Genomic DNA, 15,005 nt, shown 5'->3' with positions numbered 1-15,005 from the left:
TGGCTGGAGACAGGGCACCTCAGACCCTGACTGCAGCAGCACACAAAACAAGGGCATATTCTAGCCTGTTTAAGCTAGCTATTCTTATACTTCATTCTTGCCGGCGTTAGAAACTGTACGGAGGAGGGTAATTTTTCAGCAGAGTTCACTGCTTTCTTGAGGCAGAGCTCTCAATTAATCATGAGCTTCTCCATTCGTCAGTGAAATGCCTTAGTGTGATACTGTATATAAACAGCGCTTAGCAGGGCTTACGAGGCTTTTTTTCCCTTTGCGTGTTTACGCTGTCAGTAGCAAGCCAAACACCTCCGCTCCGGCTCTGACGTCAGTTTCCTGTTTGTTCCACCTTCCTGGAATGCTTACTGTCTTACAGTGCAGTCCGCTCCGTGTCATGGGGTGGGACTTCACAAAATTTAAAAGGTCCATCAATGGCCACAGTTAGCGCAAAGGTGCATTGTGAAAGTTTCTCACCGGTGCCTGCCTGTCTCCTCAGAGCGTATTATTTTGATTGGTTCCATGCTGGCCCTTTGCAATAAAGGCAGCTCAACTAGCCGCCCGGTCGTGGTGGAGCTGCCATGTTTGAATTAGCTGTCACAGAGAATGAGTCATATCCCCTTACTCTCTAACTACATCAACAGACTAATCACTGAGGATATTACTCCTTTTCTCAAACATGCTTGTGTTTATGTGAACTTTGCTGAGTTGGTTGGATGATCAAGGAGTGATGAAGCACTTTTTAAAATTATTATTATTACTATTATACCCAGACGCTGCCCAAGACCCTTCACAATATCAGAACAGGATGTCTTGTTTGATTCCATTCTTTTGTCCAAATATGTAGTGTTTAAGTAAATTGGGTCACTTAAAATACATCTATGTGTTTTCTAATGGAGTGATAACTGGGGTTGCTGAGAGATCCAGGACATTCTGTGTTCTTCTGTATTTTCCCTCATCTGCAGGTTCCTGTACGAGCTGTCCCTGATTCCCGACTTCTCTGGCCGAGCCCACTGCATCATATTCCAGTCTGTCTTCTTTGATGGCATATCTGCTGTCCATCGCAAAGTGGAGATAGTCTCCCATGTGTGCAAGGCAAGACACCAGCCGTGATCCCACCACCTGCCCTTTTACCCCCAGTAGCTTTTAGCTGATCTGCATCTCATTGCCAGTAGCTAGTACCCCTCTCCCAGAGGGTTGTGTGCGTGGCGTTGACCTGCTGACTTTCAGGGCCTGTGATTTGTATCAAGGAACTTGAGATACGACAGAGGAGAGCGCAAGTCATTCTCCTCTTCTGGTTCTCAAAATAGCAAGCTGGCGACCTCGGCCTTTTCCATTTTAAACAATGCATCGCTCACAGTCGCTGCTGTCTGGTAATGTGTGTATTTGGGGGGTCTGGGCAAGGGGGGAGTATGAGTGGGAGAGCGGGTAGAAAATGCTGAGCAAAAAAGCTGGTTTGTGCTCTGATACAGAGCAGAGGCCTAAAGCATGAGGTGACAGCATGGCTTGTGGATTCATGGTTACAATCTGGCCAATGCGCTGGCTGTGCTCAGTTGGTATAAGACTTGTGAGATGTCCATCTGCTTCAGGGCCTACTGGAGCAAGACAGCGTGAAAGAGATTATGGGCTTGGTGCTGGCCTTTGGGAACTACATGAACGGGGGCAACCACACCAGAGGCCAGGCGGATGGGTTTGGTCTCGAGATCCTGCCCAAACTGAAGGACGTCAAAAGCCGGGTAGGGCTTCATTAGCACACCTTGCAGTTTGTTCAGTGGCCCTCCACCCTGCCTGGTGCTCTGCTGTTATTAGGTATGTTTTTCTGTGTTCCAGGACAACCGTATCAATTTGGTGGATTACGTGGTCTCCTACTATCTACGCAACTTCGATGAGGTGAGATGCAATCACTGATGATCCCTAACAGCCCTCTGTCGCTTAACAGCTGTCTGATTGAGGAACTGAGGATTTTGCTTATGGTGGTTAAGTAAGGATAAGCTGTGTAAACCCACGGTAAGCAGTTTTGGATAACAGTAAGGTGATGTTTGATGGGTCTTCTTTTTTTGATTCCCAGCATGTCGGGACAGAGAAGAGCATTTTCCCACTGCCCGAGCCCCAGGATCTCTTTCTCGCTGCCCAAGTCAAGCTTGATGACCTCACAAAAGACATCAGGAAGCTGAAGAGGGATCTGTCTGGTGAGACTCTCCTTTTTAATGCCATTTATATATTGATCATTAGCATCTGTTATCCCTGAGCAAATTTTTCTGTTCGTCTTAAAGAAAGCAAAAGCACATAATTTTATGAGAACAAAAGTGGTAAGAAGCCATTAACTCCTCCAATGCTTCCCACCACACACCCCTGCATTGGTCTCAGTCTGCTGATGGTGTTATTGCATTGGTCTCAGTCTGCTGATGGTGTTATTGCATTGGTCTCAGTCTGCTGATGATGTTATTGCATTGGTCTCAGTCTGCTGATGGTGTTGCTGATCTATCAGCACATGTATTTCTTTTCACAGCAAAGGGGGATCCACCTTAGGAGGCTGATTGTGTTCTGAAATATGAAATGTAACCCGGAGTTAAATACTAACATTTTCAACATGCTTAACTCAATTTTAATGTTCATCCCCTGTAGGACCTCAGCATGGTAGCCCCCCCCTTTCCCAACCCAAATTCTAGGTATTGGTGGGAGTGGGGGAGGGATCAGATTTGAGTCCCACTGACCACACCCACCCCCTTCCTCGTGCCTGTGATTATTTAAATCAGCCAATAACACGCCATATGAAAGCAATTACCTTTTCTGGTCGTTTCCCCCCCATCCTCAGATCGTTGTTAAATCCTGGTCCTCGCTGACCTGCTGGAGAAATACAAAGAGCCCACAAAAAGAGTCCCAGGCCCACCTTGAGCTGTCAGTCATTTATTAGGCTAAACAGGAGCCTCAGAGACAATAAATGTGAAATAAGGGTCTGATCATTTGATCTGTGCACCGAAGGTTCAGGAGTCTGGGCAGGGTGTCCTCAGGGTATTGGCACAGTGCTACAGCAAATTCCCAGCCTTTTGTAGGTTCCTTTTTGAGCATGGCTTAGTGAGCATTATCATTACCAGCAGCTGCTGAAACAAAGTAGTGTACTTCATTAAAGACACACCATTAACAGATTCATTAGAATGGCATTTTTAGTTGTTTTCATGAAGAAGATAATTATGGCATGGCTTAATTGTCTTCCATGTTTGAAATGGTTCTGCTTGGTGGTTCCCACGTCTGCATGACACCAGAGACCCCAAAGCAATGCCTCTACCAAGCCACAAAGCCAAAAAGCTTCCTAGTTGAAGTGAACTGGTTCTGGGTTAGCTGTGTGAGCTCATAATGTCATCCACGTAATGTCACTGCTTTGATTTGAGCCTCATAGATGCATCACCAGCCCACAGGAGAACCTTCCCCAGGGGTCCATCCTAATGGTGCAGCACCCTCTATGCCAGGCTGATTTATCGGCAGGAGGGATGGATGGTGGTGGCGGGAGGGGGTCAGCGCCGGGAGCACCGAGATCTGGGCTCTCAGTGGCTGTTTGTTCAGTGAAGTCACACGGGAGCAGGATGGCCCCGGCCTGCCCACCAGGCCCCACAGCCCTCATGCACTCATTTGTACAGAAACACGATCCCTCCCCCTTTTTGTGTTTGATCTGACCCCCACCCCACCCAGCTCTGACAGGACGGAGACCAGGCCCCAGTTGCATGCCTGTCAGGGAGCTGCCCGCTGCAGGTCTGTGCTTTTCAGAGCACCATAGCCCTGCTATAACCTTGGCAGTCTGTCCTGGCAATGTGCTGTCTGTTACATACACAAAGTGGGACATTAAACTGGTGGTGTTATTTTGTGGTAGAAATGTCTTCTTGACATTGAAAGACAAATCGATGGCATTCGTCTTGTGTCATTGCAAACTGTCAGTACAAACTGGGTCTGCAAATATGCAACATGGGGCAATGCGACTGGGGGAGCGCATGGTCCCGACCCTAAACCTCACAGGAAGTAGGGGAGAATGTTAGAGGGTTATCTTACCAAGTGCTACTCCTGCTGGGAACTGGCATAGCCAATAACATGTTACGCCTTGGAACTTGACAGTATTACAGTGCAGTAACAGTGTAATTGCAATGTAATAGCAATGTAATTGTCTGGCAAAGTAATCCCCCCCACAAATCCCAAACTGTGTGGTAATAACCCAAAAAGGAGCCCTCCCCAGGGGGTGGACTGATGACCACATCCCCGTGACCAAGATGTGCCCCTCGAGGAGAAGCTGCATGTTAAAATGAGTGAAGCGGCCGCTAATTGCAGCAGACAATGAGGCGTGGACATTCTGGGACAAAACAGTGTCACATAAAAACCAGCAGTCAGAACTTGTTTGCTGCTGAAGGGAATTTTAGTGTTTCACAAATGGTCCATGTGAGACTGAGCATTTATCGCTGTGGCAAATCAGGCAGCATCCCTATGTCAGTGCCCTTTAATGTCAGGTCCAGGCACAGCCGTTATGCTGAAACAGTGTATGTGGTGTGTCCAGTGTGAACACTTGGTATACGAGGAGGTGCTTAAGATGTGAATGCATGGAGGTGTTATGGACTGTTTATATAGGGGAAAACATAGTGCCAGGACTCATATTTAGAATTTATGCAGGGTAAATATAGTGTTTATGAAGGGTTTATGAACTCTGGGCTAGAATTTAAATAGGACAAAATACCAGGTGGTGTGACTGTTGTCACAAGATGCGTGACGAAGGACATGTAGACCAGCATTTGGCAAACAAAAGAGGGTTTATTGACACAGGGCCAGGAACAGGCAAGACAGGGAACGATAGGACCAACAGGATACATGGGACAGATACCACGCAAGACCAGAGGGGCAGAGCCACCGGACAGGACAGGACTGTACAGGACACATGGCACAACAATGGGTACAGAGCAGGCAGGGGCTGGATCAGGGACCAAAAGGACCAAAGGAAAAATGCCTGATATAAAAGGGGACCAGGGAGCAGCAGAGACAGAGACAGACTGAACCCACCAAGCCTGGGAACACCAGATGGACAAAACCCAGGACACGGGATAAAACACATGACTAGACCAAGGGAAAACCAGGAACAGCAGAGAGGACACCCAACAAGACACACACCAGGGCAGGGCAGACAGGTAGAGGAATCACAGAGATAGGGATAAGAACACAGGAGAGGGCAACAGAGGACACAGGCCAAGACAAAACCAAGGTAGGATAGAGAACTGGGACAGGAATCAAGGTGTGACTAGAGGGAACAGAAAAAGTCCAAGAAGTCTCCTGGACCCTGGGGAACTGGGCAGCAACCCAGGGATGTGGACCCTCCTGAACTTCTTCAGTGGCAAGGCTCATCTGGATCACGAGGGCCAGTGGGGCCGGATGACGACGAGGGGCCACCAGGGCTGGAGCAGGAGGGTGCCGAAGGAACTACTGGGCAGGAGCAGGAGGGTGCTGTGGGAACTGCAGGAGCAGGAGGGTGCTGTGGGAACTGCAGGGCAGAGGCAGGAGGGTACCATGGGAACTGCAGGGCAGGAGCTGGAGGGTGCCATGGGAACTGCAGGGCAGAGGCAGGAGGGTGCTGTGGGAACTGCAGGGCAGGTGAAGGAGGGTGCTGAAGCAACTACAGGGCAGGAGGGTGCTATGGGAACTGCAGGGCAGGAGCAGAAGGGTGCAGAAGGAACTACAGGGCAGGAGCAGGAGGGTGCTGTGGGAGCTGCAGGAGCAGGAGGGTGCTGAAGCAACTACAGGGCAGGAGGGTGCTATGGGAACTGCAGGGCAGGAGCAGGAGGGTGCAGAAGGAACTACAGGGCAGGAGCAGGAGGGTGCTGTGGGAGCTGCAGGGCAGGAGCAGGAGGGTGCTGAAGCAACTACAGGGCAGGAGCAGGAGGGTGCCATGGGAACTGCAGGGCAGGAGCAGGAGGGTGCCGAAGGAACTACAGGGCAGGAGCAGGAGGGTGCTGTGGGAACTGCAGGGCAGGAGCAGGAGGGTGCTGAAGCAACTACAAGGCAGGAGCAAGAGGGTGCCATGGGAACTGCAAGGCAGGTGCAGGAGGGTGCTGTGGGATCTGCAGGGCAAGAGCAGGAGGGTGCTAAAGGAACAGCAGTGCAGGAGCAGGAGGGCACAGAGGGAATTATCCCCCAGGCCATAGTAGGGGATTTGCTAGGGCGGACAGCATTGGACAAGACTCAACCAACCCCCCTTCGGGGCCCCAACCAACATCGCTGATCGCAGTGGGACTTAGGACCGTTATGGTGCAGACTTCAGCCTGAGGTGGGGCCCATGGAGCAAGACTTAGGGCAAGGCCCAGAGGGTCCCATTCTAAGTCCTCTGGCAGAGTATCTTACGTGTCAACCCAACCTGGCCTGGTAGCGACCGGCAAGTCAAGCATCAGCCTGGCAGTGACCAGGGAGTCAGGTATCAGCCTGGTCACGACCTGCAGGGGACAAGGAGGCCACCAAGATGACAACAGGGGGCACAGCAGAGGTGAGGATTGGCTTTGGAGATGCAGCATAGACAAGGATGGGCTCTGGGGGCAGAGCAGAGACAAGGATGGGATGAGTGTGCTCCTGTAGACTGGACTCTGGAGGATCAGGTGGAGCTAGCCCCTGTGGACCAGACTCTGGAGAATCGGGCGGAATGGGCTCCTGTGGGCCAGACTTTGCAGGATTGGGTGAAGTGGGCCCCTGTGGGCCAAACTCTAGAGGCTCGGGACAAGCAGCAGCCCCTCCTGGGCCAGACTCTGGAGGATTGGGCGGAATGGGCTCCTGTAGACCAGACTTTGCAGGATTTAGTGAAGTGGGCCCCTGTGGGCCAAACTCTAGAGGCTCGGGACAAGCAGCAGCTCCTCCTGGGCCAGACTCTGGAGGCTCGGGATGAGCAGCGCCCCCTTTTGGGCCAGGGTCTGGAGGCTCAGTACAAACGCCAACCCCTTCTGGGTCAGACTTGAGTGGCTTGGGATGAGTAGTAGCCCATTCTGGGCAGGGCTCTAGGGGCACCAGGTCAGGTGAGGCGGCAGCCATGGGCACAGCCAGCTTCCTTTGCTTCTTCCTCCTGCGGCTGGAAACAGTGGGTGGAGCTGTTGTTGACTACGGGAAGTACAGGCAGGCTGAGGAGCTTCAGACTAAGCAGCTTTACATGGCGGAGAGGCAGCAGCTTCCCCTGGGCAGGGCTCTGACTGCACCGGGTCAGGCAAGACGGGAGGCACAGGCACAACCAGCTTCTTCCACTTTCCTTCGGCCAGAACCAGGAGCTGCGCCAAGCTGTGTATAACTGGCAGGCTCAGCTATGGTGAGCTGCAGAGAACTGGTGGCCTTAGCTGTAGCTGACAGAGTGGCTTCTTGTCATGAGGAAGCAGCAAGCTGAACGGCTTCACGCCACAAGAAAACGGTGAGCTGAACCAGTCCACATCGAAGGCATGGGGCTCTGGAGGAATCAGCTCAGGGATGACATCCTCATCATCACGGTGAACCCTATACGGCATCCACACAGTTTGGTGGAGCAACCCAGACAACAAGAGACTCACTGAGGTCCTCATCCTTCTCAAGCTCCTCCAAGTCACTGTTGTTCAGTGGGTCTATGAGTGGGTTGTCCAAGAACCATTGCTGAGTGTGGACAAGAAGCTCGGACACTGGGAGGCAGGGGAAAGCATGTAGGCAGAGATGTGGAGTGCCAGAGGCTCCCAGGGATTGCCACTAGGCAGTTTGTGGACTCTGGTCATTCCATCACAAGATGCAAGACTCAAAGGCCAGTGTTTGGTGAAAAATAGGAGATTATTTAACTGAACAGGAGCAGGGAAATAAAACTGTGAGGGGTCAAAAAAAGAAGGCCAGTACAGGGAATGACAGGAGAAGCAACATCAAGCTGACATGACGGACAGGATGTAACAAATGGACAGATGCGGCAATAGTCATTCAAGCGGAATTTCAGATTGCGTTCTGGCAGAATCTGTATATGATGCACTGTAGCCTAAATTAAAGCCAGTTTGCTGCCTTACTTCTGTAATATTCTGACAACATGGGTCAGGGTTTATGATATTTTATATCTTGATACTTTGGTTTTCATTCAGTCTCACATATTGTCATTCACAGCTTTTGACATATTGGAACAATTGAAGGCTTTCCGTCTGGTCTTTGTTGTACCAGCTCAAGAGCAACTAATGATTTAATGCTGCAGTTTGTATCACATGCTAAGTGCCAGTTAAATAAAACAAGATGACAACTGAGCATATCCTGCTCTAGTGAGTTTACACATCCAAAGCAAATCATAAGCATTGTGGTCATTTTTAGAACACAATGAGTTAAACTGGTGACATGACTGCAAAGATTAAGGATAGACTGGAATGGGATTAAGGTCTGGGATCTCCTCTCCTTTCAGGAAAAAGGGCAGGAAAGCTGATGCATTCACTGACTCTTAACTGTGACATTTATACTGCCTCGCTCAGCCACAATGCCCCCAGAACATACCTTTTTACTCACCTTCAGCATCCTCCTCCCCAACTTCTTCCTCTATCACAGTCACACCCCACCTCCAGTTTCAGCCCCCCCCCCCCCACATTTGGCTCCACAAACCTCTGCTCCTGAGTCAGATGTTAGAGAGATCAGATCAACCCAAGGGCAAATGTACCAGCCTACTTTTGTCAGATAGACGTCTATAAACGTACTTGCATCTTATGTCAACGAGATTCTGTAACTTGGTAACAAAAATCACCCACATTTTCAAGTGTTCACAGCTCTATTTTAACTGGGTCTCATTCTCTTAATGGCATAATCTCTTGAATATCATGGAGTTATAACATCTTTGCATCAATCTATCGTCACCTCATTTTCAGTATTCTGCAGAGGAGACAGTGTAAACAGCTGTATGATGGGAACGGTTTTACTGACGGGTGAATTACAACCGTGAGAGACTTACCTTTGTGCGGCAGCTGCCTGGCTGGACTCCGATGGGGGAATACTGGGAATTTATGATGGGGGGGGTAGTGGTTGGGGGGGGGGGCGCATATAGCCTGGCAGGCCACAGAGGTTGTATATAATTGTGGATTATCTTTAGAATTCCTATTCTCTGCTTTGATGGAGACAATCCACAGCATGGCATAAATAACATCAGCCTGCCAGGCCATCCGAGAAGTTTGACCTCTGGAAAGCTGCAGAGTGGAAACAGGCAAAAAGGAAATGTAGAGGAACATGTAGTGTGTATGCCTGTGCGTATGTTTTTGTTCATGTGGCCTGGTGTTATCATTTTTTTTATAGGAGAAACACATATGTTTTAGTTGCCTGAAATGTTCAACACTATTCAAGCAGCATATACCTGTCAGTTTGGGGAATGAGCAGCTCCAGAGTTTTTCCAGGGAAGCATCAGCAGTCCTGACAAGGTGATATTAAAGAAAGTAGTTTGTTCCGGACGTGGCTTATCTCTTTTCTCTGAAGCCTGGGAGTAATAATGGAGGTAAAGTTTTTCTTAGTTACTAATGATAACCAAGCTGTGTGTTTGTCTCCATGCACTTTAGTCACTGTGGTTGACAACCTGGGCATTATGTCAATGCCCCATCACAACTGCATTGCATAAGCAGGTGGAAGATAGACAGATAAGTAGATGTATGGATATTGGTCCCTTAGTTAAGACAATATTCAGTGGAATATATTCATTGATACTGGGACCAGATGGTTTGTTGGGTTTATATGCACTCTGGTCACTCAAAAAAATAATTATTTTCATAGGTTGGGCTTAAAAACATTGCTGCCTTGAAAACTAGTGCAGACAATATAAAACAAATGATGAAATTTCCTGCAGATAAAACTTCTATATAATGTGTCATAATCACAATTTCCCTTTTATTTTGCGGTGGCTCATAGCTATGGCTCCTGTTTCTGTGGTGCGCTGCAGTATTTAAGGATCCTTGTTTACATCAGATTGATGACTCAGGCTCGCCACCACCCGGAACAGAGGTCTGCTCGTCTTTGTTTTTACCCCAAATGCGTCCATGTGATGCAATCATTCTGGCGTGCCAGCTTGGCCGGTTTGCGCGCGCCCCCGACAACGGGCTGTCTCTCCCCCCCACTCATGAGACTTCCTGGAGTCTCTCTAATGCTCCCCTGGCGCCTTTGAGATTTGATTATGATCCTGCCCATCTGATTTTCTGTGCATCTTTTAACTCTTTGCAAAGTGCACCACAGGTAGAGGCAACGGGCCAAGAGGTCGTACCTGTGCCGTCCGCATAATCTTCAACCAGGCGGAAGGGCTTTATCTCATTCCGGACGCCAGTCAGTTACAAGGCTTTGTGATATTTTGTATCAATAGTGTATCAGCACTGCATCAGCGCTGCACTGGAGATGCTACATCATAGGGTGTTCAGCACAGTCTGGGGGCTGTTGTAGGCTTATATAATTTTTTTTATCATTGTTACATTGTCCTTCTTCATTTTGCCATTGGCAAAGTTCTTCAGCCATTTGCTGCTGCTGTTGTGATTTTGGTGTCTGGGGAGAAATCACTCATCATACTGTACAATCAAATAACCTTCAGGATCTAGGCAGGAAATTGGACATAACAGGCAGGATTTTTAAATCAGTGAAACCTGTGCTTGAATTGGGTGTTTGCCCATCTCTTGCTCTTCCCGAGCGGGGCAGTGTATGAACAGGGCACGGCACCCCACAGTGTCTTCCTCCACAGTTTATACAAAGTCCCCAGTGAAAACAGTATTCTTTGTAATCTTATCTGGGCTGATGCTGATCAGCCGTGGTCGTGGAGCTCCGACCCTCATGGGGGCATATTATGGCTGTGGCAGGAGACTGATCCCCTGTGATCTCCTGATTGCACGGCAGACCAGTGGGGGGAGGGCGGCATGTTAGATGAATAGGACCGCTGGGGGGGTGGGTGGGGGCAAAGACAAAGTTGAGGAACAGTGGCCCGGCCACTGAGCCTGTATCTGCTGACATCTTCATAGTGCAGCGATATTGGAGGGTAAACAGAAAGATAGCCTCTGACTCTATTGGAGGCACGTCTATGTTTCTGGGATTATCTTTGCACTCAGCTAGAGGGTGGCAAACAAACAATAATGCGCAGGGAGTCGTGCATTTTGTACGGCATTGTCCATCATGCATCTACAAAGTAGACAAAAGCCTTGAAGCGTCACTTGGAAAACTCATATCAAGGCCTACTTGTTCACAAGAATCTCACTGGTTAGCTGGTGAACCCAGCATGCAGAACCATGGGCTTTTTCCACTGGGTATGAGGTCTTGGTCCTCTCTGATCTTCACTGAGGGGAAGCTTTCCTTCAGACTGCATGCCCACCGGTAAAGTGATACAGATCTGTGGGCAGGGGGGGGGGGCTCGATTAACTCTAGCCGGCCAATTAGAGAACACCATGGATTTATTTAGCATAATGGGATTAGCCTGACCATAGGGAAGCTCCTTAGAACAGGAGTGGGGCCCGTAAACAGTGGTAGAGAAGTAATTGCACTGCGTTTCCGCAGCAATGCCTTCAAAAGAAGCCAGCCCCCTTTTATCCCCACCAACCCCATTCTGTGGCCTACACAGGGACAATATCCCGAATCTAGGGAATTTTTACATAGGGCTGCTGTTGTTTTTTTGAGCTTCCTTTTTGTGGTCTTCCCTGTCTAGACCAAAGTTTGCTTCATTCGAGGGGAGCCGCCACCAAATTGCTGCCTTGCTGTTCATCACTCCCTTTAATATGTGGACTAGTAGTGGGGAGTAGGGGGGCAGCCTGTGGAGAGTGAAGAGCCTGAGCTTCGCATTCGCTCTGGACGACTTGCCTTGTGGTTTCGGGTGAGCGTGCGTGTCACTGTCTGGACCGCAGGCAAAAACTCTCCCTGTGCCTTGGGGGTAGCACTGGTGAAAGGTGGCCATTCGCACCTGCGGGGGGTAGGAGTCGGTCTGGGGGGCTGCTGCATGACATGGCCAGAACCCGCCTACCAAGCATTCAGCAGAATAATCAGCAGCAGACTTGGTCGATGGCAGAAGTCCAGAGTCACCACACTCTAAGGCCAAAGGCTGTTTATTTTTAGTATTCACACAACAGTGGTGAGGAACTTTTGCAGGGTCAGGATAGGACAGGCAGTCCCATTGTATTGTAAATGTGACCTTATACTTGAGATGGAATCAGTGTCATTTTTAGCAATACGATGTCGTATGACGTGTTATCATCACGGCAATCACCATTTTGGTACATGGCCCATGCAATGTCCCCGAGACTGTTTTGTTTGTTCCGATCCCGCCCACTGTCCATGACCGGCTGACTTAAATGTGATGCCAACAGGTTCATCAGTAGGACTAATTATACAGTTACTGATGTGCTTTGCACCGCACTTTAAATGTTGTAAATTAATATGTGTTTTCGTTTATTTATGTTGTAAATAGTAAATGTTGTAACCGAGTAATGTTTGCCGTGGAATTCGTGTGTTTCATTAGCGTTTAATTGTGAGTGTCATGTAAATTATTGGCTTCCATGCCTTTGTCGTTTCCGGTGTTAAAGCAATAGTGGCTGTTAATAAGGAGACAAATTTCCATTTTAAAAGAGCTGTCATCTCCTTTATTAAAATAACTTACCAGAGTATGTTTATTTGCAATCTCTATTTGCTGTTCGATTTCAATTTGTCTGGACATGGTTTAAAGTATACAGCCACCTTAAGAGGCCGACACATAACCTTTGTCTCCTCCTAAGTGAAGGGCATGCTGACTCAGGGATTGGGCTAGTATGCCCTAGGTAGGTTTGAATCCAGCCACATCTCAGTGTACTGAGTACTTCTTCTGTTCCTGTGGGTTTCGTCTGGGTACTTTGATTTCTTTCCATGTAATAAGCATGTGGTTTGCCTAACTGGTGACTCTACATTTGCCTTAGTTTGTGATTGTGTGTGTGTGCCTGTGTATTTGTCTGTGTTGGTCATGTATATATTACATTGTGAGGGCACTATGTATGTAGGACTGTGGGAGGTCACTGAATGGAGGACACAGGAGAAGCCCTTAAAGTCCTTACTCTTTGGAATTAGGAGGTGACTGGGTGGGTCTTTTTGTTCACCACAGGCCTTCATCATGCATCCCATTCTGTCCTTCCCCTTGTGCAGTTTAAATATCTATAGCAGAGGTGGTGAGTGTCAAGAGGTCACTTTAGTAAAACATTTCACACTTAAAAAGCCTATTAAAACCCATGAACCACTCTCCGGTCAACAACTTTTAAGCTCCTGGCTTAAAAGCTCCCAAGGTTGTTTTCTTTGTAAAAGTAGCTCTCACTGTAAAAAAGGTTGCCGACCCCTGCCAGAAACAGTGTCCACTTTTAACAGAAATTGGGTCTATCTCAGATGTAATTACTATTGAAGTTAAATTGTGTAATCGTACTTTATTTTGCTTCAGGTTCAGTCAAGATCAGACTTTGATTTGAATGTGATGATGCACATTTTTGCTGTGCGCCCCTGGGAATCTGTAATGTGTCCCTGTTCTACTCCCCCAGCCTGCGAAAAGGACATTCAGAGGGTGTGCACGAACTCCAAAGCAGAACACCTCCAGCCATTCAAAGACAAGATGGAGTCTTTTGTCTTGAAAGGTGAGTAAAACAAACAGGAGGAAATACCCCCCATCCTCAAACTACCCTCCCCCTGAATTACAGCTGTTGGTGTTGATGTTTGTTTGATCCAATGCACAAGCAAGCACCGTGAACTGGTGGGACGACATGTCGCCTGATCCCAGGACACGATGCCTGTTTGATCCTCCGCAAGTCGATGCACAAAGCCAGGGGCCAGCGGCTGGGCTGATTGTGTGTTTAGATATGTTTAGACTCACGGGCCCCAGCGGGTCGCTCTCTGATTGCAACGGCTGCTCTCAGAAATTAGTGTTCACAAATGTGTAATATTACTCACAAGGGCCAGCGCAACTGTGGCCCCTCGTTAGAGAGATTCTCTGGAACCAATTCATGGCAAACCCCCACTGCTGTATATTTACAGAGACCAATATTCTTCAAGCAGGAAAGTAATGAAAGTAATAATGATTTTTCTTTTTTTGTCATTGTCTTGTAAACTGCACTCTGTTTCCACACATTAACTAAGTCTTTCATCTGCATTGTTTTCAGTCAACACAGATGAAACGTTTTTCAAGCGCCTCGCAAATGATAAAGGGAAAAGGCGCTTAGCATGCACTTGGCATGCAGAAGGAGCGTGAAACCGGAATTCTGATCATTAGCTATTTACGCCCTCCTGTTTTGCATTTGATTTGGTGCTGCACTGCCATTCTGTCATGTGGGGGAAGAAAGCGGGTGTCCAGGGGGGCAAGACTCAGATTAGATTTCACTTAATGTGCCGCTTGACTTGTCATCCAGCAAGGCTGGCAGGGCGCCCCCTAGCTGAGGAGTGGTGGAAATGAGCCAGATCCAGGGCTGGCCTGCCTTATAGACAAGTCGAAAAAAATCAGTAGAAACACAACTTGGTTCCATTCAGTGACATTACAGTTATATAGACTAGTTTTAATATTTTACTATTTTACTTCTCTTGTGAAAGCAGGCATATATACCTACTGTAATGTGTGAATTTCACCTAGAGCACCAGAACACTCAGAGCCAGTTCGGTCCACATCTCAGGTTGGGGACCACCACAGCTGGACGTGTCATTCCACACTGACCCCCCCCATCCTGCGCCTTCTGCGATTACTCTGCCATCCTCTGATAAAACGCGCCGATTCCTGTTGCCATGGATAATATCTCAGCCTGTCCCCTTGTTGAGCTTGATAATCGTCTTTGGTCTTTTATGCTGCAAAGAGATGGATCCCAGTTAGACTCAGGTGGCAGACAGTGTGAGATGAGTATCAGGGAGACGTTGGCACCAACTGCAGTCATGTGCCGAGACAGAGGGGTAGTCCTGAGAGGGAGAAGTAACCTGCGCTGTATGTCATGGCTCAGTTTATGTTTTCTGGAGCTCTGATGGACAGAGGTGGACATTTCAGGTCCAGAAAGTAAAAATCCAAACCAGGATTTCACGTCAACCAACCAGTTGAC

The 15,005-nt window shown here is 48.5% G+C and overlaps 1 protein-coding gene across 7 annotated transcripts in view; it reads left to right on the top strand.

Annotated features, from left to right (window-relative positions):
* Positions 1-15,005, top strand: part of LOC111838861 (formin) — an 85,182-nt gene that overhangs the window by 42,653 nt on the left and 27,524 nt on the right. For all 7 annotated transcript variants that reach the window (XR_002836977.2, XR_002836975.2, XR_002836976.2 and 4 more), the window contains 5 exons: positions 957-1,086; positions 1,581-1,727; positions 1,822-1,881; positions 2,060-2,180; positions 13,473-13,565. Coding sequence is in view for 4 of the 7 variants with exons in the window: in XM_023802248.2 (XP_023658016.1) it covers positions 957-1,086; positions 1,581-1,727; positions 1,822-1,881; positions 2,060-2,180; positions 13,473-13,565 (551 nt within the window). In the remaining 3 variants the exon portion in view is untranslated. The remainder of the gene's footprint in view (positions 1-956; positions 1,087-1,580; positions 1,728-1,821; positions 1,882-2,059; positions 2,181-13,472; positions 13,566-15,005) is intronic.

This window comes from Paramormyrops kingsleyae, chromosome 14 (assembly GCF_048594095.1).
Source record: "Paramormyrops kingsleyae isolate MSU_618 chromosome 14, PKINGS_0.4, whole genome shotgun sequence".
Taxonomy (NCBI): domain Eukaryota; kingdom Metazoa; phylum Chordata; class Actinopteri; order Osteoglossiformes; family Mormyridae; genus Paramormyrops; species Paramormyrops kingsleyae.
Note: the sequence above shows the minus strand (reverse complement) of the source record. Positions and strands in the feature narration are given on the sequence as shown.